At 34.2% G+C, this 27,888-nt stretch overlaps 1 protein-coding gene across 9 annotated transcripts in view; it reads left to right on the top strand.

The window, feature by feature from the left end:
* Cfap69 (cilia and flagella associated protein 69) overlaps nucleotides 1-27,888 on the top strand; it is a 69,839-nt gene that overhangs the window by 30,757 nt on the left and 11,194 nt on the right. For all 9 annotated transcript variants that reach the window (XM_047562553.1, XM_047562555.1, XM_047562556.1 and 6 more), the window contains 11 exons: nucleotides 205-354; nucleotides 463-640; nucleotides 2,997-3,120; nucleotides 4,900-4,948; nucleotides 5,034-5,155; nucleotides 10,713-10,929; nucleotides 13,973-14,137; nucleotides 20,156-20,274; nucleotides 22,912-23,030; nucleotides 24,614-24,695; nucleotides 26,697-26,889. In XM_047562553.1, coding sequence (XP_047418509.1) covers nucleotides 205-354; nucleotides 463-640; nucleotides 2,997-3,120; nucleotides 4,900-4,948; nucleotides 5,034-5,155; nucleotides 10,713-10,929; nucleotides 13,973-14,137; nucleotides 20,156-20,274; nucleotides 22,912-23,030; nucleotides 24,614-24,695; nucleotides 26,697-26,889 — 1,518 coding nt within the window. The remainder of the gene's footprint in view (nucleotides 1-204; nucleotides 355-462; nucleotides 641-2,996; nucleotides 3,121-4,899; nucleotides 4,949-5,033; nucleotides 5,156-10,712; nucleotides 10,930-13,972; nucleotides 14,138-20,155; nucleotides 20,275-22,911; nucleotides 23,031-24,613; nucleotides 24,696-26,696; nucleotides 26,890-27,888) is intronic.

Raw genomic sequence — 27,888 nt, 5'->3', positions numbered from 1 at the left:
AACTTGCAAAGCTTAAAATATATACTATCTGGCCCTTTACAGAAAAAAAATTTCCCATTTCTATGCTATGCAATTTTTTAAATGCCATATATATTCATTTAAAAATGTTTTTATTTTTGTTAATATTGTTGAATGATAAATGATCATTTGTCTTAATGAATATTATGTAAAATAATGTACATATTCTCTAACTAATTGTGTCAGGTTACCAGCAAGCTAGTTCCTCATACAAGATTAAAATGACTGAAGTCGGAGGATTGGCAAAAACAATGGTTCAGTCAATGACCTTGCTTGAAAACCAACTTGTTGAGAAACTTTGGGTCCTTAAAGTTCTGCAGCATCTCTCAACTTCTGGTTTGTATAGTATTATTAAATGTGAATGCTTCATTATCACTTATTTTTGTTTCCATCTTGCAATGTTAAGACTGCATAATATAAGTAATTTTTGAAATTTATTTTTAGAAGTTAATTGTACTTTAATGATGAAAGCACAAGCAGCCAGTGGAATCTGCATTCACCTCAATGACCCAGATCCCTCTGGACAGCTTCTATTTCGTTCTTCAGAAATACTTTGGAACTTACTGGAAAAGTCTTCAAAAGAAGAAATCATACAACAGCTTAGTAACTTGGAATGTTTGCTGTAAGTGTATGTGGCTACTGGAATGTTGTTTAATCTTAATATCCAATGATATGACTAACATCTTTGAATCTATATTCAATTAAGGTTTTGATTTATGTAATGGCTATATTTCAGAACATTTTTTTGTGTTCAATTGTATAAATGAATCGCCACAAAAAGATGTCATGCTTTTCTATGTGGGAGACTCTTAAAGTAGCTTGTTAAGGCCAAATTATGTCTTACAGATATAAAAATTAAAATTAGACCTAGAACTATTTTATTTGGTCAGTAAATCTCTTATAGAGTGCTTACCACTTTCCATATCTTGCAATAAAAATTGGCAATTAAATGTGAGTTAGCCTTCAAGTTGCTTCATTCAACAAATGATTATTGCCTGCTCTGTTCCAGGTTCAGTACCAGGCCATAAAAATACAACTAAAACCATATATACATGATATTTAATTTCATAAAATTTACATTTTGGCTGGGTATGGTGGCACATGCCTATAATCCCTTTGTCTCAGTAGGCTGAGACAGGAGAATTGCAACTTCAAAGCCAACCTCAGCAACTTTGGTACACAGTCTTCAAAAGAAGGTGAATTAGCACACTTGAAGGTGAAATATAACCCAGCTGACTTAAGCAATATAGGATATGTATGGGCTCATGTGACTACAAAATGAAAGGATAAAACTGATTTCATGCCGGGTGCATGCCTGCAATCCAGCGCCTCAGGAGGCTAAGTCAGGAAGATTGGATTGTGAGTTTGAAGCCAGCCTCAGCAACTTAGCCAGGCCCTAAGCAAGTCAGCAAAACCCTGTCTCAAAATAAAATATAAAAAAGGACTGGGGATGTGGCTCAGTGGTTGAGAGCCCCTTGGTTCAATCCCTGGTAACAACAACAACAACAACAACAAAAAGTTTCATGTGCAACTTTATTCAAAGTTCAATAGATATTAGGATGTGGTCCTTCTTTATCTCTCTGCATTATCTTCGAGTGTACTGACTTGTCCCAGGCTATCCATGGTGAAACCTAAGAAATGAAGGTTCATAACATCTCAACCCCAAACCAAGCACAAAAGGAGCCTTGCTATCAAAAACCTCAAAGAAAAGCCTTCAAATTGAGTTCATGTTGGTGCTGAATGGTCTAATGTTGGCTGGTACCCATTCCAGAGTGAATTATCAATGCGAGAGATCAGGAATGCTCTGACTGGCTGAAAGGTAGCTAAAGGGAGCATCACAAAGCCAAAAGTTGGGGATGAGTGAATGACTAAATAAAAATAAGTGTACTGTTATTAAAAGCTCAAGTTGAGTCCCAAGAGGCTAAAACAAATGTCTACTGTAGAGGGAAATTGACCCAGACTTGAAGAATTAATAAATTCTTTCTAATGAACCATGATCTAGCATCTGATTTGTATGATAAATAGAAACTGGCAACACAGAAAAGTCATGCATGCAGAAATCATCCTCGATGGGTGAAACAGAAGTAAAAACAGCATTTAGCAAAATAAAAAAACTAGAAGAAATCCAGCATGGCAAGAGCAGAAAGAACAGGGTAAAATAGTAAGGAATGAGGGTAACAAGGTCAGCAGGGACGGTAACAGGAAAGACCTGATAAACTTTGTTAAGGAAAGTAGGACTTTATCCTAAGAACAAAGAGAAGGCTTTAAGTGGATTTTTTAAAAAGCCTTTTAATAGTTTTAACTTGACATGATTAAATCTTTAAGAGCAGCCACTTTGACAACCTTATATAGATTGGATTAGTGGATTCTTATCTGGTATACAAAGAAGTAGAAGCAGAATGGAAAGTGTGAGAAAGATTAGAAATACTTTGAAATGAATAGTATAATATAAAAAGAAGTTGATAAACACTTACATGGTATTTCCATTGAAAAATGGGTCTTTGTTTAGCCTACTATAATTGTCAGAGTAAGTCATTTATAAACAACCATAATTTATTTCTCACAGATCAGTGTCAGCATGGTTGAGATCTGTTGAGGGCATACTTCCAGGTTCAGACTACAATAGACTTTCTCCTCACATGGAAAGAAGAGTAAGAGAGTACTTTGGGATCTACCCTCATGGCCTAATTACTTCCCAAAGGCACTACCTCCTCCTACTATCATATTGGGAATTAGGACTTTAACATGAATTTTGAGGATCACAAACATGTAGTACATTTATAATATTATTTTTAAAATATTGTTTTAGCCAGGTGCTGTGATGCACACTTGGTAGTAATCTCAGCAATTTGGGAGGCTAACGCAGGAGAATTGCAAGTTCAAGACTAGCCTCAGCAACTTAGCAAGGCCCTAAGCAACTTAGCAAGAACCTATCTCAAAATAAACATAATAAAATAAAATATTGTTTTATATTCTAGGGCTTTGAAAGAAGTATTTAAAAATCTGTTTACGAGAGGTTTTAGTCATTATGATCGGCAGCTTAGAAATGATATATTAGTGATCACTACAATTATAGCTCAAAACCCTGGAGCACCAATGATTGTAAGTACAAGTCAAATTGCATTAATTTTAGTTGTGTAAGTGTTGGGCATATGGAAAGGGAATCCTGAATTATATTGTAATATTTATATATTTTGTTGAAGTGTCAAGTTATAATATTATAATGATCATCTAAACAATGGTATGGGTAGAAATTTGCACAGTGCCGTTACCTTCTTCAGAGTCCTAACTTCCTTTCAATGTTGGTTTGCTAATGGCTATGAGATCTTTTTTTTGGTGTTCTTCAAGTTTATAATTGTTGACTGCAGGAGGATTTGTGAGGAGCTCCTTGATCATACTAGACGCTGAGCCTCCCCATATTTCATAATGTAAAAATCATTGAATGATTTAAATCCTAAAATAGAATCTTTGCAACAATGTTCACACATCAGGCAGGTACTTTTGTAAATTTTAGGTCAAGAATTGGCATGAAGGCCTCAATCCCCTATCAGTGAATATCAAGTGGTTCCAATATAAAAGAGGAGTCATGGAATTCATACTGTGCAAATGAGGAAACACAGTCCCTTTTTTATTTTCTGCTTGTTTTATGTACTTATTTTGGGAACTTTAGAATCTACAAAGCATCATAGGTAAGGCTGCAGTGTGATAAACACCTAGATAAGTGTCTTTATCTAGAGGACACTGATCAATCAGTAAGTTGTTATTATTGTCCTTGTAAACATTCTGGTAAAGATCGTGAACATGAATCAAAGTAATAGCATCCTCATAGTTTAAAGAAGCCAAATGAATCTTAAAGTAGTAAGAATATAAAGTTATAAGTTCAAAGTCCCAGGGTTAACCCTGTAAACTTTCCCTAATATGTGAAATTGAACTAGGGTATCACTGTCAGGAATGAGCTACCTCACCATTTCCAATTCTGGTCATTCTTCAGGGCTTTTCGTGTTAAAATTAGCTTTTAACATGAAAAATTAATTTTATTACACATATATGATAGAGTACTTGGGGTAGGGACAGGATTATTTAAAAAGAGACACTATTGAAAATAACTCAATTTTCCTCCCTTACTGTGTCACATAGTGTTTTAGTCAGCTTTTAATACTGTGACTTAAGGACCTGACCAGAACAACTGTAAAGGAGGAAAGGTTTATTTAGGGACTCATGGGTTCAGAGGTCTGGCTCCATTCTATGGGGCTCTAAGTGAGTCAGAACATCATGGAGTAAGTGTGACAGAGGAAAGCAGCTCACATGGTGATCAGAAAGCAGAGAAAGGTCTCCACTCAAATATATAGATTCAAATATATACCCATAGCCATGCCCCCAAAGAACCACTTCCTCCAGCCATACCCTACCTGCCTCCAGTTACCACTCATCAAGGATTAATTCACTGACTAGGTTAAGGCTATCACCCAATCATTTCTCCTCCAAACCTTCTTGTGTTATCTTTTGGAGGACACCTCACATCCAAACCATAACACGAAGGTATAGATAATGAATTACAGAAGTAAAATAGGCCTAATATGTTTTGAGTTCTTACTAAATTTTAAACTGTCTTGTAAAATATTCATAGAAATGTACAATACTTAGAACCTACAAAAGCAAGCTTAAATAGTTTAAATTAAATAAATTGTAAGTCTGTCTATCTACATTCTTTCATTTACTTGCTTTCATTCCTTAATGTTGATAGTACTTACAAATTCAAATGAATTAACAGTAGGGGGGATTTGTCAAATACATTTAAATAGTAGGTAAATATGGGCTTCTGTATCTTATCTTCCATCCTGATTAATTCATCTTTCTGCTTGTTTTGCATATTTGTATTAGGAATGTGGCTTTACCAGGGATTTGATACTATTTGCAACCTTTAATGAAGGTAAAAAAAACTCATAAATCTTTAAACTTCTTGTAATTGTTTTGATGAGTCTTTGTATATAATTTGACTCTTTTTCCCTTCACAGTTAAAAGTCAAAATCCTTTGGTAAAGGGCCTTAAACTTTCTAATTCCTGTGAAGATTTTGAGTTGAAGAAATTGCTATTCAACATAATTGTGATCTTATGTAAAGATTTACCTACTGTACAGGTAAAGAGTAATCAAAATAGGAAAATTAATTTAAAAATAATTTCATTTTATAGTATAACTTTAAAAAAGATCTTTCCTCAATCCATATCTTTACCATAAAAAGTAAAAAACTCTTACCAGCCTGAATGTCAGCTTCTAAAAATTTCCTTTGATTATCTTTGATTAAACTTCAATTTAGAAGTTAAGAGATTTAATATGTTTAGATCTCCTGAACAAGAGAACAAAATGTAAAAAAGTTCATACATACCCATCCAACCCAGTCTGTCTCAGGCCATAGTGACAAAGAATGATTTAATGCTGAAGGAAATCATTAACCTCTGTGATACCAATATCAAAACATATAAATCTGCTTTTCTCCACACAAACCTAACATCTTTAGTTTTTGTTACTATCTATGAATTTATCTTAATATTTTATTTCCCGTGTAACAAGATGATGTAATTTGAAGAACACTGGAACTGAATTTCATTCTGTCTTATCACCTACTGGCTATGTGACTTTGGCAAAATCACCTAACTTCCTGAGGTTCAGTTCTCCTTGTGTAAAAGAACCATCATAATTCTTCTACCCTCTTCGTGGGGCTCTTGTGAGGTTGAGATGAAGACTTTATAAACTATATTGTGATAGAAAAATATACTACTAACAATTCTATTAAGTTACTCACTGCATTAAATAAATTTTCTTTCTTATTCCTAAAACTCTGTGAAACTCTTTTTTTTCATAAAAAAGAAGTAAGAATTCATTCTATCATTATTGTTGATGTAAATGTGGTATAGTATAGAGATTAAAAGGATTTTGTCAGGTGAAATTCCAGCAACCTAGGACTTAGAGAAATTAAATAATTATGTTCTTCAATAGATTAGTTTCTCTAAATCCAGCTACAGTGTAGAGGTAACACTTACCCCATTATTAGAAGGATTTAAATGAGCCTCAGCATTTTCTAGGTAATACCACTTTGAGAAATATGAATATACACACACAAACACACACACACACACACATATGTTAGAAATTCTCAAAAAATTATCTTTATAACTTTATTATTTATATCAAAATATGTAGTCTATAGAACATAAATATATTTTCCTAAATGCTAAATAGAAAATCATTCCATAAAATATGCTTTATTGTTACAATAGAGGATTATATAACTGTTAAAAGGTAAAACATGAAAGCAGTCAACAAAATTTATGTTGTAGTTTATAAACCAATTTTTAGTGGATTGAATAGCATTTTATAGAACAAAAGACTCCAATAGCACAAAAGTTATAATGAGCTTTGAAAAGCCCTTTGTAAGCAATGGAATAAATTATTTTTTAAGTAATATATTTGTAGTCAGTCGTAATGGTGATAATGGATATGTGCATTATCATTTTCAGTTAGTTCAGAGTATTTCAAAAACATAATCCACTTAATTCTAACAATAATTCTAGAACTAGCAGTTATTTCTCCTTTATCAACTCTAAATCTTATATTCTCTTCATGTAAACGTTATATAACAAAGATGAATTAAAGTTTAGAAAAATTTATTATTGTGAAATAATTCATATAATAATCCCAAATTAATAGAATATTAAAATAACCTAGTATATAGTCTTTTATATTCTTGTGAACTGCAAATATGCATTAAGCAGAATCAGTTACTAACTGTTGTCATTTTATAATAGCTATGCATTTATATTTCGTTTTTACCAAAATGCTAGATTCAATGGAATTTTAAAATACTGCACATGCAATTAAGTATGGCTTGTGACCTGATATTTGATAAAGTGTTGATGTTGGTGTAAATTATGGTATTGTGGTTAAAAATTAGCTATAGTTTTTCACCATTTAGAATGATATTAGCCATGGGCTTAGCGTAGATGGCCTTTATAATGTTTAGGAATGTTCCCATTACCCCAATTTTTTCTAGTGTTTTGAGCATGAAGGGATGCTGTATTTTATCAAATGCTTTTTCTGCATCTATTGAAATAATCATGTGATTCTTAACTTTAAGTCTGTTGATATGGTGAATGACATTTATTGATTTCCGAATGTTGAACCAACCTTGCATCCCTGGGATAAAACCCACTTGATCGTGGTGCACTATCTTTTTAATATATATTTGTATGCGATTTGCTAAAATTTTGTTGAGAATTTTTGCATCGATGTTCATTAAGGATATTGGTCTGAAATTTTCTTTCCTCGATGTGTCTCTGTCTGGTTTAGGTATCAGGGTGATATTGGCTTCATAGAACGAGTTTGGTAGGGTTCCCTCCTCTTCTATTTCATGGAATAGTTTGAGGAGTATTGGAATGAGCTCTTCTTTAAAGGTTTTGTAGAACTCGGCTGAGAACCCATCTGGTCCTGGACTTTTCTTTGTTGGTAGGCTTTTGATGACCTCTTCTATTTCATTGCTTGAAATTGGTTTATTTAAGATTATATATTTAGAGGAACCTGGAAATTCCACCAGAAAACTTTTAGAACTCATAAGTGAATTCAGTAAAGTAGCAGGTTACAAGATCAATGCTCATAAATCCAATGCATTTTTATACATAAGTGATGAATCTTCAGAAAGAGAAATTAGGAAAACTACCCCATTCACAATAGCATCGAAAAAAATAAAATACTTGGGAATCAATCTCACAAAAGAGGTGAAAGACCTCTACAATGAGAACTACAGAACACTAAAGAAAGAAATTCAAGAAAACCTTAGAAGATGGAAAGATCTCCCATGTTCCTGGATAGGCAGAATTAATATCGTCAAAATGGCTATACTACCTAAAGTTCTATACAGATTCAATGCAATTCCAATTAAAATCCCAATGATGTACCTCGCAGAAATAGAGCAAGCAATTATGAAATTCATCTGGAAGAATAAAAAACCTAGAATAGCTAAAGCAATCCTCAGTAGCAAGAGCGAAGCAGGGGGTATTGCAATACCAGATCTTCAACTCTACTACAAAGCAATAGTAACAAACACGGCATGGTATTGGTACCAAAATAGACAGGTAGATCAATGGTACAGAATAGAGGACATGGACACAAACCCAAATAAATACAATTTTCTCATACTAGACAAAGGTTCCAACAATATGCAATGGAGAAAAGATAGCCTCTTCAACAAATGGTGCTGGGAAAACTGGAAAACTATATGCAATAGAATGAAACTAAACCCCTATCTCTCACCCTACACAAAACTCAACTCAAAATGGATCAAGGACCTCGGAATCAGACCAGAGACCCTGCATCTTATAGAAGAAAAAGTAGGTCCAAATCTTCAACTTGTTGGCTCAGGATCAGATTTCCTTAACAGGACTCCCATAGCACAAGAAATAAAAGCAAGAATAAACAACTGGGATAGATTCAAACTAAAAAGCTTTCTCTCAGCAAAGGAAACTATCAGAAATGTGAAGAGAGAGCCTACAGAGTGGGAGAATATCTTTGCCAACCATACCTCAGATAGAGCGCTAATTTCCAGAATCTATAAAGAACTCAAAAAACTCTACACGAAGAATACAAATAATCCAATCAACAAATGGGCTAAGGAAATGAACAGACACTTCACAGAAGAAGATGTACAAGTAATCACCAGATATATGAAAAAATGTTCAACATCCCTAGTAATAAGGGAAATGCAAATCAAAACTACCCTAAGATTTCATCTCACCCCAATTAGAATGGCGATTATCAAGAATACAAGCAACAATAGGTGTTGGCGAGGATGTGGTGAAAAAGGAACACTCATACATTGCTGGTGGGGTTGCAAATTAGTGCAACCACTCTGGAAAGCAGTGTGGAGATTCCTCAGAAAGCTTGGAATGGAACCACCATTTGACCCAGCTATCCCACTCCTTGGCCTATACCCAAAGGACTTAAAATCAGCATACTACAGAGATACAGCCACATCAATGTTCATTGCTGCTCAATTCACCATAGCCAGATTGTGGAACCAACCTAGATGCCCTTCAGTTGATGAATGGATAAAGAAACTGTGGCATATTTATACAATGGAATATTACTCCGCAATGAAGAATGATAAAATTATGGCATTTGTAAGCAAATGGTCGAAATTGGAGAATATCATGCTAAGTGAGATAAGCCAATCTCAGAAAACTAAAGGACGAATGATCTCGCTGATAAGCGGATGAGGACATATAATGGGGGGTGGGACGGGCTAGCATTAGGTTTAGGGTTAGGTTTAGAGTTAGGCTAAGGAGAGCAGTAAGAATGAAGGAAAGAAGGACTGTGTAGAGGGAAAAGAGGGGTGGGAGGGGTGGGAGGGGTGGGAGGGGTGGGGGGAGGGGAAAAATATAATAAACATCATTACCCTATGTAAACGTAAAAAAATAAATAAATAAATAAAAAAAATAAGCAAAAAAAAAAAAAATTAGCTATAGTCATTATTTTTTTTTATTTTAAACAAATGGGATACATGTTGTTTCTCTGTCTGTACATGGCGTAAAGGCATACCATTTGTGTAATCATAAATTTACATAGGGTAATGTTGTTTGATTCATTCTGCCATTTTTTCCCTTCCCCCCACCCCTCCCACCCCTCCCCTCCATCTATACAGTCCTTCCTTCCTCCATTCCTGCCCCCCTCCCTAAACCCAACTCCAACCCCAACACTAACCCTTCCCACCCCCCATTATGTGTCATCATCCACTTATTAGCGATATCATTCTTCCTTTGGTTTTTTGAGATTGGCTTATCTCACTTAGCATGATATTCTCCAGTTTCATCCATTTGCCTGCAAATGCCATAATTTTATCATTCTTTATGGCTGAGTAATATTCCATTGTATATATATATACCACAGTTTCTTTATCCATTCATCAATTGAAGGACATCTAGGTTGGTTCCACAATCTGGCTATTGTGAATTGAGCAGCAATGAACATTGATGTGGCTGTAACTCTGTAATATGCTGATTTTAAGTCCTTTGGGTATAGGCCAAGGAGTGGGATAGCTGGGTCAAATGGTGGTTCCATTCCAAGTTTTCTAAGGAATCTCCACACTGCTTTCCAGAGTGGCTGCACTAAAAAATTAGCTATAGTCATTATTTAAGACAAAATTTTTTTATGGTATACAACTGAGTCTTTGAGGGCTGAGGCATAGTTTAGTGGTGGAGCACTTGGCTGGTGTGCACACAGCCCTGGGTTCAATCCCCAACATGACAACAACCACAACCACAAAACTTTCCTGTGAAAAAGGAATGAGGAAAGAAATTCCAGCTGTTTATTAATGCCCCAAGTTTTCTATTTGTATGGTTTTATTAGAATAAAGAACTAAAGTACATATATGAGTAGCATAGACAAAAAATTAATACATATTTTATATTATTGTCAGTTAAAGAATGCATACCTCAGAAAAGGGGATTCTAACCAACAGTTGTTACTGTTGAGGTTTTTGTGTTATCTTTTTGGGTATGTCATAGATGTCATATTTGGAAAGGAATTATTTTGAAATGATCGTCAATAAAACATCAAATTTGACATGTTTTATTTAATTTTCTTAGATTAAATAATGTTATTTGTGTTAAACTTCTAACAAAGTATTTTTTGCCCTTTCTCATAGCTATTAATTGATGGCAAAGTTGTTTGGGCTTTGTTTACCTATGTTAAAAGACCTGAGAAACACAAAATAATCGAATGGTCTGCAGCACAGCATGAAGAATTACAACTGCATGCAATTGCCACTCTGTCATCAGTGGCTCCTTTATTAATAGAAGAATACATGTCCTGCCAGGGAAATGCTAGAGTACTGGCATTTCTAGAATGGTGTGACAGCGAAGGTGAGTCGCCCTTCAAGAGTCCTGTCAAAATTCAAATCTACATATTTCACCTGAACTCTCAACATATTCACAGAAGAAGCAATAAAGTTAATTAAAGAGAAGAAACATAAAAATATGTCTATCTGTCTGCCTTTTAGTATATTTATATATTTTAAGAAAAACTCTGAGATTTCAAAGTTGGACATTAGTAAATGTCACAGTGATAGTTGATACACACTTAAAATAAATCATACATATAATTTCTTTTCAATTTTTATATTATCAGGCTTATTCAAAACTATGTTTAAGAAGGAAATAAATCCCAGTGATATTTTAAAAATATTTTTATTAGCTGTCGATGAACTTTTATTTAATTTATTTATTTATGTGTGGTGCTGAGGATCAAACCCAGTGCCTCACACATGCTGGGCAAGCACAATACCACTAAGCCACAATCCAAGCCCCTTGGTGATATTTTAATGCTTTTATCCAGCATATATCTATTGAATGCCTGCTAGGTACCAAATACTATTTTAGCTACTAAAAAATACATTCATGATTAAAATAAATAAAAATCCTTAACTTCATGAAGCTTAAAATCTAAATCTCTAGCCAAAAGTAATGACTCCATATGTAGTGTACCAAATTAGCAAAACCCCAGTTTGTTAGTATCTTATTTCAATTATTGAAAAAGGAAATAAATGTGTGCATGTATTCTAAAGTATATTAGGAAGATAATATTTCTTTTCTAGTAGTATTTTTCTCTGGAAGTAATTTTGTATGATGCCTTTTCATTAGATCAAGAACCTTTAGGGGCTTTGGTGTGTGCCTGTAGTTCCAGCAACTCCAGAGGCTTTGGTAGGAGGATCACTTGAGCCCAGGAGTTTGAGGCCAACCTGGGCAATATAGCAAGATCCCATCTTGATTTACTGATTGATTGATTGATAGATAGATAGATCCCATCTTTTTTTTTTTTTTTTTTTTTTTGGCTGTCCAAGTTTTTAATTAATTGACTACCTTGAGAATGAATACCATCAGAAAAGTTCATTTTCATCTAGCCAGCGTGTCTCTTTGTGATCTGCCCTCTTGTGCGCAGCTCTCAAAGGTGAGCAGGAATTCCACTTTCTGCGGAAACCCTTTCTTCACTTTCCTTTTTACCCTCAGCAATGAAGACACCAGTAATATGTTTTCTGAAAAGTTTCAATATGTCCATTGCATTTATAGCTTCAGCATTCCTCAGTCATTGTTGAGACTCTTATAATTTTTAGATAGATCCCATCTTGATAGATAGAAATAATGAATGAATATCATGAGAGAGGTAAAAAACATAGCCTCTTCATTCCTTAGTTTCTATACTAGGTTACTAAAATTAACCTTGTTTAAATTAGTTTCCATTAATTAAAACAATTCTTCTGTCTGTACTTCACATTATTTATGTTTACAGAAGGACATAAAGCAAAAGGGAAAATGCTAATAATATGAAGACAAATATCTAACAGTTACTGAGGATCTACTATATGCTAGGCCTTAAACACCTTACAAGTATTATTAATTCATTAGTACTTCCAACAAACTTAGGAGATATTGTTACTATTATGATCCCTGATTGGTTAGATGGGTAGAACTGAAAAGTTAAATTGCTTGTTTCTGGCCATACAGTAAGTAGTAGAACAAAATTTAACTCAGGTTGCAGAACCCACACTATTAACCAGCACAAATACTCAGGACGTTATTCTGAACTTTTTTGAACTTTAAATATAATGCTACTTCTATATGAAACTTTCAAAGAAAGCATAAAGAAGGGAGAACTTGATTTGTTTTTTATCAAGACTTATTTAGTAAAGCTACAGTAATTAAAATTATGTGGTACTGTAGTCTAATAGAATGGAATATATGGAAAGTTGGCATCTTAAGAGATGATACCCCAAGCAGTGAAAGAAGAATGATACTAGAGAGTTGACCCTCAATATGAAAAAGTAAAAATTAGCTTCCTTTACTTAGTTAAAAAAAATTGCAAAATGAAAGACATAAATATGAAAAGCTAAACTCTCTTAGAAGAAAACATGGGAAAATATGATAGAAATCAGCAGAGGAAAAGATGTCTTTGAAAAGACTCATGAGCTTAAGCTATATAGGAAAATGTTGATATTTTGACATTATAAAACTTATAAATGGCTGAATAACAAAATCTGAATAATACAACCTACAATTTGAGAGAAGATATTTTCTACCCCTTTAACTATTAAAATGTAGGTTCATAAAGAACTCCTACATATTAACAAGAAGATAATTTAGTAGAGACTTATTCAAGGTATAAAGACTTCCATGTCACAGAAAACCTCATATTAAAAAAAAAAAAATCTAAAAACACTCAACCCCATTGGTAATCTGGGAAATGCAAATTAAGATTAAAATTCACTACCATTTTACATTTTACAGATTTGAAAAAAATTGATTGAATCCATGTAACAATTTTAAGAAGCAATTTGAAAATTTGAATAAGATTTAATGAATATACCCCATGTGATTCCATTGTCACACGAAGCTCTTCTCTGAGGGAAGAAGAGCACATGAACCAAAATGTTCATTATGGCAGTTTTAACTAGTAAATGGTTCATTTATAAAATGAATGCTAAACACAATTGGGTCTACTTATAACAGCAAGAATAATATTAAAAACACAATGTTAAGTAACAGAAGAAAGTTACAGAAGATACATATAATATGATACATTTGAGTAAAATTTTTTTTTTTTTTTTTTTTGGGGGGGTGCTGGGGATCGAACGCAGGGCCTTGTGCTTGCAAGGCAAGCACTCTACTGACTGAGTTATCTCCCCGGCCCCTTGAGTAAAATTTTAAAGCATATATTTCCATTCTGATAATCTTAAGGAGGAAAGGAAGAAGAAATAGTATCTTATTTTTCTGAAAAGAATGAAAATAAATATGACAAAATATTAACAACTATTTAAATTTATATGTAGATACATATGCGATATATTATTTATTCAAATTGTTTTATGTTTTAAATTTCTTGATGTAGATTATAATAAATTTTCCTCCACAGATCCCTTCATTAGTCACGGTAACAGTTTTCATGGTACAGGTGGCCGTGGCAACAAGTTTGCCCAGATGCGTTACAGTTTAAGACTCCTGAGAGCCATGGTCTACCTTGAAGATGAGACTATAAATACGGATCTTTGCGACAAGGGAACAATTCAGCAACTAATAGGTAAAATCTAACATGGCAGTGTTCTGATGAAAGTAGGTCATTTATAATACTAGAGGTTTAGTTTGAAATGTTTCTACGCATTTGTCTTATCTTTATGGCTGAGAAAGTTCTGAATGTTTCTTAATTTCTGTTTTATATTGTTGCTATAAATCAGTTTTTCTTCTTAATGAAACATAATAATCACTAATCCTTTAAACATTTGTATTATCTCTCTTTTTTTAAATGGACCATTATTATGTTTCATTCTTCTAGTAATAAAATCATCACGTTTGACCAAGCTTTTTAGAGTTATTTTAAAGGAGGATTACATTACATTTTCCAACGTATTTGACATACTGAAACACAGCTGTATATACCAAAATGTATATACAAGTTTCTTTTCTGAAATGAAAATATCAGAATATCCTTGATTTTCTACTTAGAATTACTATATTAAGTTACCTTGTCCCTAAAACCATACACATATAAGTCCAGAGTGAAATTTAAAACCCCCAAAACAAAGTTTCTTTCTCTTTGGTAATTTAAAAATAAGTAGTTCTTCAACCCTTACTTTCCTGACTTTGAAAAAGAAAAGCTGTTTCAGTCATTCATATGCAGTGATTGCTTCAGGTAAATGAAGCAATCACTGGCCCTCTAGATCCTTGGGCTCTACATCCATGAATTCAACCAAACACTGATCAGACTTACTTGAAAAAGAAAAATTATGTCTGCCTTGAGCATATACAGACATTTTTCCTTATCCTTAGTCCCCAAACAACTGTCTTTACTCCCCAAACATAGCATTTATAATCTATTAGGGGTTATAAGTAATCTAGATATGATTTAAAGTGTACAGGAAGCATACATTTAAAGTGTGTAGTTTATATGCAAATACTGTACGATTTTATGCAAGCAACCTGGGCATCCATGGATTTGGGGATCCCAGAGGATTCTGGAACCAATCATTCAAAATTACAGATGGACAACTGTAATCTGCTATGTTAACTTTCCTTTACTGTGGCAAGTACCTGAGATAAATCAATTTATAAAGAGAAAAGGTTGACTATGGCTCATGGTTTGTTAGGTTTCAGTCATGGTCAGTTGACCTGTTGCTTTTGGGCCTGTAGTGAAGCAATACATTATGGTAGGAACACTTGGCAAAGGAAGCTGCTCATCTCATGGTGACCAGGAAGAGAAAGAAGGGGCTAGGGTTCCAATATTCCCTTCAAAGGCAGGCCTCCCAGTGACTTAACTTCCTTACACTAGGCCCCACCTCCCGAAGGTTCCACCACCTCCCAAATCACACCACAGGCTAGGGACCAAGTCTTCAAAACATGGACCTCTGGGGCACATTCAAGATCCAAACTATAGCACTGCCAGATGCCAATTAATTATAAATGCCTACTCAAAAACTCTACTTCCCATTAAAGTACCTTCTCATGCATCATTAGTGGAGATGGATGGTGCCCTCCAATTATAATGCTAGTAAGGATAAAGAAATTTACCAAAAAGGGAGCTAAGCAAAGATATTTACCTTACAAAATTGCTTAGGACGACCAAATTTGAAAGTTTATTTTTATCACACCCATGTACATGCTGTTATACAAAATTCAGCATTAAGGCCCCAGCCTAATAGGAAATACAGTTTTGCATATACAAGAATTCCACCTGGGCTGAGGGAATGGGTTAGGAAAAAGAGAAAGCAAATAACAAGAGTTCTTCTTTTAGTAGAAAATTTTCCCTTTAACTAAAAAACTTATCTTTATCGTGTGAGTTCTAGGAGGCAGGTGACTTGCCTTTTTTAATCTAACAGGGTTTTGTAGTGGTAACATGATCAAAAAGTAGTAATGAAGCTAGACACAGTGGTGCATGCCAGTAATCCCAGTGACCTGGGAGAGTGAGGCAGGAGGATTGCAAGTTTGAGACCAGCCAAAGGAATTTGGCAATGCCCTAAGAAACTTAGTAAGACCCTGTCTCAAATTTTTAAAAAGGGATCAGGATGTAACTTAGTGGTCAAGCACCCCAGTTCAATCCCCAAAAGCAAAAAAAAAAAAAAAAAAGTAATTGCATTATAAATGGAATTTCTATGTAGATACACTTTCTGTATAGACAGACACTGGGATTACATATATGTATAAATGAGGACACTGGGGACCTTGTTCCTGTTGAGAACATGTGTTACCCTGAATTATCAATATAGGTACCTAATGAGTAGTACAAAGAGAAAATGTCACAGAAACTAAGACCTGTGGGTAGTTTTCAAGGTTGGGCAGGCTTAATAGGAGTCTATGAGAGTAAAGGTTATTTCAAGATTTAAAAAAAAAAAAAAAAAGTTGGTCTTTCAGCAGAGAGATAGCATGGGCAGACATAGTGCCGAAATGTGCATAATTATGTGTTCAGAAATAGTTTAAGTACAGCCAAAGTTTTGTGAAGACAAATGCTGTGAGATAAGGTGAATTGTACAGTCAAGGACTAAACTCTGTTGTCTACCACTCAAATCTACCATTCTGATTTGAGTAGTAGACAACAGAATTTGCACTTCATCCTTCTTGGGAAGATTTTGATGATTTTGATCAGATGAGGCTATGTACACAATACTTTTTTTTAGGAGGAAAAATCTGGACAAATTAGAATGATTTAAAATACAATAGGGTTTCAAGGACGATTAGACAGACCAAAGAAATTAAAGGGATACGAATAGGAAAAGAAGAACTCAAACTATCCCTATTTGCTGATGATATGATGGTATACTTAGAGGAACCAGGAAATTCCACCAGAAAACTTTTAGATCTCATAAGTGAATTCAGTAAAGTAGTGGGATATAAGATCAATGCACATAAATCTAAGGCATTTTTATACATAAGCGATGAATCTTCAGAAAGAGAAATTAGGAAAACTACCCCATTCACAATAGCTTCGAAAAAAATAAAGTATTTGGGAATCAATCTCACAAAAGAGGTGAAAGACCTCTACAATGAGAACTACAGAACACTAAAGAAAGAAATTCAAGAAAACCTTAGAAGATGGAAAGATCTCCCATGTTCTTGGATAGGAAGAATTAATATTGTCAAAATGGCCATACTACCAAAAGTGCTATACAGATTCAATGCAATTCCAATTAAAATCCCAATGATGTACCTTACAGAAATAGAGCAAGCAATTATGAAATTCATCTGGAAGAATAAAAAACCCAGAATAGCTAAAGCAATCCTTGGCAGAAAGAGTGAAGCAGGGGGTATCGCAATACCAGATCTTCAACTCTACTACAAAGCAATAGTAACAAAAACGGCATGGTATTGGTACCAAAATAGAAAGGTGGATCAATGGTACAGAATAGAGGACACAGACACAAACCCAAATAAATACAATTTTCTCATACTAGACAAAGGGGCCAAAAATATGCAATGGAGAAAAGATAGCCTCTTGAACAAATGGTGCTGGGAGAATTGGAAATCCATATGCAACAGAATGAAACTAAACCCATATCTCTCACCATGCACGAAACTAAACTCAAAATGGATTAAGGATCTCGGAATCAGACCAGAGACCTTGCATCTTATAGAAGAAAAAGTAGGTCCAGAGCTTCAACATGTCAGCTTAGGACCAGACTTCCTCAACAGGACTCCCATAGCACAAGAAATAAAAGCAAGAATTAATAACTGGGATAGATTCAAACTAAAAAGCTTTCTCTCAGCAAAGGAAACTATCAGCAATGCGAAGAAAGAGCCTAGAGAGTGGGAGAAAATCTTTGCCAATCATACTTCAGATAGAGCGCTAATCTCCAGAATCTATAAAGAACTCAAAAAACTCTACACCAAGAATGTAAATAATCCAATTGACGAATGGGCTAAAGAAATGAATAGACACTTCACAGAAGAAGATGTACAAGCAATCAACAAACATATGGAAAAATGTTCAACATCTCTAGTAATAAGAGAAATGCAAATCAAAACCACCCTAAGATTCCATCTCACCCCAATTAGAATGGCGATTATCAAGAATACAAGCAACAACAGGTGATGGCGAGGATGTGGGGAGAAAGGTACACTCTTACATTGCTGGTGGGGCTGCAAATTAGTGCAGCCACTCTGGAAAGCAGTGTGGAGATTCCTTAGAAAACTTGGAACGGAACCACCATTTGACCCAGCTATCCCACTCCTTGGCCTATACCCAAAGGACTTAAAATCAGCATATTACAGAGTTACAGCCACATCAATGTTCATAGCTGCTCAGTTCACAATAGCCAGATTGTGGAACCAACCTAGATGTCCTTCAATTGATGAATGGATAAAGAAACTGTGGTATATATATATACAATGGAATATTACTCAGCCATAAAGAATGATAAAATTATGGCATTTGCAGGCAAATGGATGAAACTGGAGAATATCATGCTAAGTGAGATAAGCCAATCTCAAAAAACCAAAGGAAGAATGATATCGCTAATAAGTGGATGATGACACATAATGGGGGGTGGGAAGGGTTAGTGTTGGGGTTGGAGTTGGGTTTAGGGAGGGGGGCAGGAATGGAGGAAGGAAGGACTGTATAGATGGAGGGGAGGGGTGGGAGGGGAGGGGGGAAGGGAAAAAATGGCAGAATGAATCAAACAACATTACCCTATGTAAATTTATGATTACACAAATGGTATGCCTTTACGCCATGTACAGACAGAGAAACAACATGTATCCCATTTGTTTACAATAAAAAAAAATACAATAGGGAAAGAATAAAGACAAGGAGTTGAAGGGTACCTATATATGGGGAAAATAATTCAGTATAAGTGAACTATGTGTTACAGATCATGGGGAAAGTTACAGGCCTACGCCTTAATAGAAAAGAGAATGAGATAATCTAGAAAAGAGAAACAGATTTGTGATCAACCAGTTACAGGATATCCTGATAAAGAAACTTAGGCCCCTCTGATCAAGGCATGTCCCTGTACTGGCCCTCCAGCAGGTTCAGCTCTCTTCTGAAGGGTCTGAGCCCCCACCTGTGATTCATCCTCAAGACCAACTATGGAAGTAGGCTGTAATTTCTTTGGAAACAGTTCTGTATGTTCCTACTGAAGACATTTATCCCTTTAATAGAGGAAAAATTACTTTAATTCAATATTAAAGTAATTAAAGGATATTCTTTTTGAGGAAAAATTTTATTCTGAATGTCATTTCATCAGTATTAGTGGCTGGTTTTTAAAGCCCTTTTCAGTTTTCATTAGATAAGAAGGGTTTTTAAAGGACATAGAATTCTGCTATTTAAAATTGAGAAGCAGCAAGAAATAACAGATAGAAAATATCCTTTAGATCTTCTACGTTTGTTTTAAAAATTGGCTCCATAAACCATGAGAAGAGGAAGAGATGAGGTAAACTACAATCTTGATATTTCGGTCATATATTTGCAAAAGTATTGATCCCTGGCTCATGAAATTCTATGTATTTTTTTTTTTTCTTTTGGGTACCAGGAATTGAGCCCAGAGGTGCTCAACCACTGAGCCAAATCCCCAGTCCTTATTATTTATTTATTTATTTATTCTTTAAATTTTGAGATGTGGTCTTATGACGTTGCTTAGGGTCCCACTAAGTTTCTGAGGCTGGTTTTGGAACTCATGATCCTCCTGTCTCAGCCTCCCGAGTTGCTGGATCATTGAGTCCAGCTAAAATTTTATATGTTTTAAACAAATTGATTGAGCAGAGTATCAAGTTGTTAGGGCATCTTTTAGTGACACTCCATTAATTTTGTACTAGAATTTCTATATGTGAGACTAATGATTATATTGAGATATTCTGTATGCTGCTTATATATGTGTAGAAATAGAAATTCTATGCATTTGGGGCTACTGATTGGTTGTACTGAGAGCTTAAATAGTCCATTTATCATCTTCCATCCTCAGCTTCTAGGTTTCTATCCAATGAAAACAGCCCCTTCTAAAATAGTTTCTATAGCTGAAGAAGCTTTTGGGGAGGGATTTCCGAATAGTAACTGAACAAAACAAAAATATGGTATGCAATAACATTACGTTCTTTAATTTTTTTTTTACACCAGGAATCTTTAAAAATAGTATAAGTAAGACTAATGAAAAGGAAGAGGCCATTATTTTAGAAATTCAGTCTGATTTATTACTTATCTTATCTGGACTTTGTGAACACCATATTCAAAGGAAGGTATGTATGCCTATAAATCAAAATGTTGTTGAGATCTCCCAATCATATGAATTCTTTAAAGTGACTATAAATATTTTTCTTTTTTTAATCTTATGAAGGTTTAATTTAATATTCTTTTATATGATTCAAGTTAATTATAAACAGTATAATGTACAGATTTTAAATATATTTCATTAGGTATATTACTGATACTCTAATTCAAACATATAATATTCCCTTTTCCCTATAAAAAATTTCTCAACCCTTTAGTAGCCATCCCTGTTATGCACCTACAAACAACCAGTATTCTGATTTCTATCCCTATATATTGGTTTCATTTGTTCTTTAACTTTATAGGAGTGGAATCACATAGTTTTTACTTTTTTATGTCTGCTTTCTGTCATCCAGAAAGTAATAACATATTTATAAAATATATTCATATTGTTCAATATATTAATAGTTCATTTCTTTTTATTGTCAAATAGTTTTCTATTGTATAATATATCAAATCCTTTTAATTCATTACCCTATTGATAGAAACTTGGGTTGTTTCCATTGGGGTGATCATGAATAAAGCTTCAATGAAAATTCTTGAGCTGGTCTTTTTTGTGCATATAATTCTTTCATTTCTCTTGAGTAAATATCTAGGAGTGAAATTGATAAACCTAAAGTCATTGTATATTTATCATAAGAAACTGCCAATTTTTCATAGAGGACTGTTTTGGTATACATGTTGTTTGGGGGGTTGAATTAGATTAATACTTAAAAGGGAAAGTTAAAATAGGAACTTGATTTCCTTTGATTTCTTTTAGCTCCACAGTAAATTCTGAGTTTTAGAAATTGACAGCTTAAATAATGAGATTAAAACCAAAGATATAAAAATAAAAAAATTATGAAGGTTTAGATAGATTTTAGGGAGAGGCAATGGGAATAGTGAATGTGGTTTAGCTTCAAGCCCTGATGCATCATCTTATATTCTACCACCATGTGCCTGTACTCTTCTGTAAACAGACTCATAATCTTGCCTATGAATAGAACAGAACAAAGCAATAAGAAAAGTAATTGGTAAGGGAAAAACCACTAAATGGTAGTAATTTCATATACATTATTAAAGGTTTAACTACCATTTACATAGTAATTTCTCTCTTGGGAGCATTATAAAATCTTCCATGATGGTTATTACTGTCTAGTATTCATCTGAATTCTAGACAGCATTCATGGAAGAAAATCAGGGGGAACATCCCATGCTATATTTAAAAAAAAAAAAAAAAAAAAAGAGAAGAAAAAAATTATAAAGGGACATTAAGTTGGTATGTTGATTGATATCCTCTCTTAAAATAATTTAGAATAATCTCTCTTAAATTCCTGAGAACAAATGAGTATAATTTGTTAATTGTATTAAACATACTGTTTTAGTCAGCTTTTTTGCTGCTATGACTAAAAGGACCCAACTAGAACAACTTTAGAGGAGGAAAAGTTTATTTGAGGGCTCACAGTTTCAGAGGTCTTTGTCAATGGAAGGCCAACGCCATTCCTTGGGGCTCAAAGTGAGGCAGAATATCATGATGGAAGAGTGTAGCAGAGGGAAGCAGCTCACATGATGATCAGAAAGCAAAGAGAGAACTCCACTTGCCAGATACAAATACATACCCCAAAGCCACACCCCCAATTCCCACCTCCTCCAGCCACACCCTACAACTTCAGTTACCACTCAGTTAATCCCTATCAGGGGATTAGTTCACTGATTAGGTTAAGGCTCTCATAGCAATAATTTCTCCTCTGAACCTTCTTGCATGAGCTTTTGGGGAACACCTCACATCCAAAGCATAACATTCCACCCTTGGCCCTGTAAAACTCACAACCATCTCACATGGATGATTGCTCAAAGTTCAAGTCCAAAGTCTTCTCTGAAGTGCAAGGCAATCTCACATTGTGAGCTCCTATAAAATTAAAAGCAATTTACAAGTATCCAATATATAAATGTATAGAGTAAACATTTCCATTCACAGAAATCGGGGCATGGAAAAAAGGGATGGGACCAAGCAAGACCAAAATCCAGCTGGGCAAACAGGTCCTGTAGTTCTGTTTCCAGCATCTGGAGCACATGGCACAATATCCTCTCCAAAGGGCTTGTGTAGCTCTGCTTTGTGACCTTGTTTGTTGTAGACAAAGTGACCTTTCTGTTGGCTGTGTCTGATCAATTCCTGCAGCTTTCCCAGGACAATATCTCATGTTACTGGCATTTCTTAATCTCAGGGTTCTCCACTGCAGTTTTGGCTTCTTCCTCAAATCTCCATACCTTGCTTTCTCAGGGAGTGCCCTCAGGGACTCTGACCCTACTGCAATTTGCAGAGGGAACCAGCTCACATGATTAGGAAGTAGAGAGAGAGGTCTCCACTTGCCAGATACAAATATATACCCCAAAGCCATGCCTCTAATACTCACCTCCCCCAGCCACATCCTACCACTTTGGTTATCACTTAATCCCTATCAGGGGATTACCTGATTATCACTGATTGGGTTAAGACTGTCATAACCCAATCATTTCTCCTCTGAACCTCCTTGCCTTGTCTCACAGGTGAGCTTTTGGGGGATACTTCACATCCAACCATAACACATACTATTTTCTGAATAATTTTAAACAAATCTCTTAAACAGGAAATTTTTGGAACTGAAGGAGTAGATATCATTCTTCATGTAATGAAAACAGACCCCAAGAAGATACAGAGTGGCTTAGGTTATAATGTACTTCTTTTTAGTACATTGGACAGCATTTGGTAAGTATTACTGTAATGGAGTTAGTTAGAATCACAGTATAAAACTAAATTGATAGCTATATGCGATTTCCTTCCCTCAAAACCACACCACAGAGATAACTTATGCTATGCCTTTTTCTTTAAGATAGTCCAAAAATGACACCAATGTCTTTTGGAAGGTAATCTCATTCATCACTCAAACAGTAAACACTTTTATATCTAAACTTAAATTCTCGTTTTTGTGATTTAAACTCATTCCATAATGGCCTAGTCTAGAAAAAACAGAAGCATTCACTGTTATTTGTACACTATTATTCTTATATTTTACCTCTCTGTTTATTCTTGAGGTCAGTAATGTCTTAGCATTTTTCAGTCCTTTGCACTTAGATATTGTCAAAGTTCTCCAGAGAAACAGAATCAATAGAAGTAATATAAAAGAGAGATGTGTTATAAGGAATTGACTTACATAATTACCGAGGTGGAAAAGTCCCAAGCTTGGGGAAAATGTCAGCAAGCTGGAGACCCAGGACAGCTGGTGTGTAGTTCCATGCTGTGATTGAAAGCCTGAGGACCAAGAGAGCAACAGTCTAGGTTCCAGTCTTAAAGTTTGCGAGGCTTAGACCCCAAGAGGAGTCAGGTTTTTAGTTTGAGTATGAAGGTTAAACTCAGCAGTCAGGCAGAGGTGCTCCCATTTACTCAGACTTTGTATTTTATGTAGGTCTTCAATTAATTGGAAAAAATACATCCACATTAGGAGGGACATCTACTTTATTCACTCTACTTGAACTGCTTCTCTCATTCAGAATCACCCTCACACACTAAATAGCTAAATGTCTGGCACCCCAGAAGTGGTAAAACCCACTGCTTAAATGGATGAGGTCAAGTTCTTGGCATTTGGGGCACCAGCTCCCCTACCTCACCCCCAACAAACAGTAGAGACAGGGTCCCCTGTGTTCAAGAGGGGGCCAGACTTAGAAAAGGGGCACAGGAAGGTGGTCCCAGCAGGCTTATCTGAGAGGAGCAGCGATTAGTCTTTGTTACTGTTGACCACCATCACCACTAGCACCAGCAGTAGTATTCAGCCCATATTCCCCACTGGAGAAAGTGGTAAAAGTAGCCCTGGAGGAGGTTTTTAAGAATGATTCATTTTATGACAGCAAAAGAGAATGTTGCATTTGCAGAAAAGAAATAGGCAGTTATATTGGGAGGCTGAGACAGGAGGATCACGAGTTTAAAATCAGCCTCAGCAAAAGTGAGCACTAAGCAACTCAGTGAGACCCTGTTTCTAAATAAAATACAAAATAGGACTGGGGATGTGGTTCAGTGGTTGAGTGCCCCTGATTTCAATCCCTGGTACCCCTGCCCCAAAATCGGCAGTTATAAAGAAGAATTAATTGTTTTTGTTTTTAAAAAGTACTTGAAATTAAACTACACTATATGGTTTCTTTAAAAGTTCTATTTTTAAGTTAAAAATATTAACTCTTTGATTTAAAGAAATGAAGAAAAACATTAAATATTCTTTGAAAATGCTCTGATAGAAAATTCAACAAATTGGAATTTAATAGTAAATTTTTATCAAGTGAATGAATTTCTTTTAATTTAAGGTGCTGCATTTTGGGATGTTATTCTTCAGAAGATTACTTTCTTGAAAAGGAAGGTATTTTTCTCCTTTTGGATGTATTGGCAGTAAGTATGGTTACAACAATTGTAAGACAAAAGATAAATATGTCTTTATTGACTTTTTCCAAACCAAATACCACAGAACACTACTTTGTAAAGAAATGTACCCCCAAATCATATTCAAATATATAGTTTTAAACAAAATTTTTCCTGGAGATTTAAAAAGCACTAGCATATTAAAGGTTCTAAAAATTTCTCTAGTTAAGAAATCAGTTTACTTAGGTTAGTATTCCCAAATACACAGAAGCAGGGAATTTATTTCCTTGTACAACATCCACCTGCTGAGAAATAGTATGTAAAGAGCTAGACTCTATCAAAATTCAATCATTTATTAGTAACTTCTAACTTTTCTGCTGGTATTAGAAGTTAAGAGCCATGAGACAAAGCTAAGATTTGTTGTTGTTGTTGTCCTTGTTACTGCTGCTGTTGTTGCTGAGGATCAAACCTCATGCTGTGCTTAGTTTGGAGGTGATATGAAGAAGTCTGGTGTGTCACAAACCACCATTTTGCAGGATGAACAGGAGTGAGCATTGTAAGCCTTCCAGTAAATAGTCACTATCAAGCCGTCAAGCATCCGTGAAGAATATAAATCTCAATCTAAGTGGAGTTCATAGTCAAAATGATTGGGAGGAAAATTATAATTCTACTTAGAAAAAAATTGAGGGAGATTCTCATGCAAAGTTCTAGCCATGTCAATGTCTCTGATTGTCACCATCCTTGATTTTATTAGCAGTATAATTAACCTACTTTGATTCAACAAATGTGCTAAAATTATTTGTTGTCCCTCCATGACCCTGAAAGAAAATTAAGAACTCCATTTTTTATGTCTTTATCTATAAAACAGGGATAACAATCTACCTCATCACAGTATTGGAAGGGTTAAATGAGTGATATTGTGTATAAGTGTGTGCCCATACATATTCCAGCAAGTGGGCCTGTATATATGCATGTACATAAATACTTCGGTTAAAACAGTTCTTGATACATATTATTGCTATGTGTTTGCTATTCATAAATGTTATTATTAGATTGTATTAATGTGAATTGAACCAATAAAGTTCATTACAAATTATAAATATTCTTTAATTTTTATATCAACTTCAACTTTTGATATATACTTCTTTCTCCTGATAATGAAGTATAAGGAATTTTAAAAACTTGGTTGAGGGTTCTACTTGATATAATTCTGTTAAAATATTTATTCAGTGTGAAATAACGGCTAATAATGTTTAAATGTTATTGAGAGCTTATTATGTGCCAGGCAGTCTCATATAACTCATAATAACCTTTGCAGGTAATATTATCTTTTTTAAATGGAAACTGTGTTGCAACTCAAACAGATTCTATTTCCTTAGCTCTATTCTGTTAGTAGAATTCTATAAGAGTTAATCAACAAAAATTATGTCACATAGAAAAATTACTGTATGGAGGCCTTTGGTTTCCAGGGAATTTTCTAACCTAAATGTTGCTATGAAACATGCTTGGTAATAAGAACATTTTCTTCAATCTTTAAATGCCCTTTTTATGAATACAATTGTTAAAATACAGTTATATCCCATTTTGACTTTCATTTAGTTACCACAGTTGTTCTCTTGATAACAAAGAGATTATAGCTAATAATGAATCTTTTTATACCTTAATAAAGCATGTAACATGGAAAGTTCATGTAATTGCAGTGGACCATGTCACTGCTGACCTTGCTTCACTTAAAATTAACATCTTCACTTTTTTTGTGTGTGTGTGTGGCAAATCTCCCTTTTCCAGTTCAATCAAGTTAATACATTTTTGGCCATGACATGTGACTATGTACTTCAGAATTATATTAAATCCTTTTCTTTTTATCTTTTTAAATTTCTAATATTTGAAAACACTCATTAAAGTGGGCATCTCTTTTAAAGGGAAATTGAGTTTAAAAGGAATTTACAAGTGTTTTATCTTTTTTTAATTAAGGCAATCATTCTTAATATTTATCGCAATGTTTTTTTCTTTTCTGTTTCCTTGCCAAAGTTAAACCAAAAAAAATTCTGTAACCTAATACTTGGAATAATGGTTGAATTTTGTGATAATCCCAAAACTGCTGCTCATGTCAATGCCTGGCGAGGGAAGAAGGATCAGACAGCTGCTAGTCTTTTAATTAAATTGTGGAGAAAGGAAGAAAAAGAACTAGGAGTAAAACGTGATAAAAATGGGAAGATCATTGGTAAGTGTTTTGTTATTAGAAGAAGCAATTAAATATATATTTTTAAAAGGGATCTTTAAATGGTATAGGAAAATATGAGGACTTTTACACTTTCTAAAGTTCTTTTCACAAGTGCTTAAAGAAATTGCTATTATAAATTCTGAATGATTGGAAGAAAACCAAGTAAATTACTAAGAGGTTCATATTTTTAGAGAATATTTTCAAAAAATTGTATTTGACTATTTAACATTACTTCCTAAAGAAACTTATTTGGGTTCTCTGCTTTTACAAATACATTCAGTAATATTTTATTTACCAATAAAATTTGGAGATATAAGTAGAGTGTCTGAAAACAATTTTTGTAGTTTCTTGTACATTAATGTTTATACAGTTTACTTTTTATGTGAAGAAATTGTTTTCTAAATAGAAATAAATCAAATGTTCACAAATTTTAATTACTCTAATGAGGTCAACAGCATCAGAATTTATAATTTATTTATATTCTATAATGCTATATATCTTTCAATTCTTTTTTTTTTTTTTTTTTCCCGGTGCTGGGGATTGAACCCAGGGACTTGTGCTTGCGAGGCAGGCTCTTTCAATCCTTTTAAGATTCTGACTGTAGTTTTGTCAAAACTGCTAGTGTTGTTTATTTTTAAATGAAAATATTTCCACTTCTGGTGATTTCTTTCTTTGACCCATTTTGTTATTTGAGTTTTGATCTATAACATCATAAAATAATTTTTACATCTATAGCATAAAATTAGATACTCAAAATGAAGGAGTTTATATCATTGTTAATCTGTTTCAGGATCTCAAAATTTTGCAAGTTATTTACATAAAAATTTCACTTTAAAAAAGTAATTGTGTAAAATTTTTTATATTTTACATAAATAATATAAATAAAAGGTTTAAGTTTTGTTACAGAGTAGGGAAGAAATTACTGATTGTGTTTCCAAAAGAGTAACTGTGTAAGGCACTGTAATGTTTTTATATATTTTATTTTGGTTAGACCAAAGT

The sequence above is a fragment of the Sciurus carolinensis genome, chromosome 8 (assembly GCF_902686445.1).
Source record: "Sciurus carolinensis chromosome 8, mSciCar1.2, whole genome shotgun sequence".
NCBI lineage: Eukaryota > Metazoa > Chordata > Mammalia > Rodentia > Sciuridae > Sciurus > Sciurus carolinensis.
Note: the sequence above shows the minus strand (reverse complement) of the source record. Positions and strands in the feature narration are given on the sequence as shown.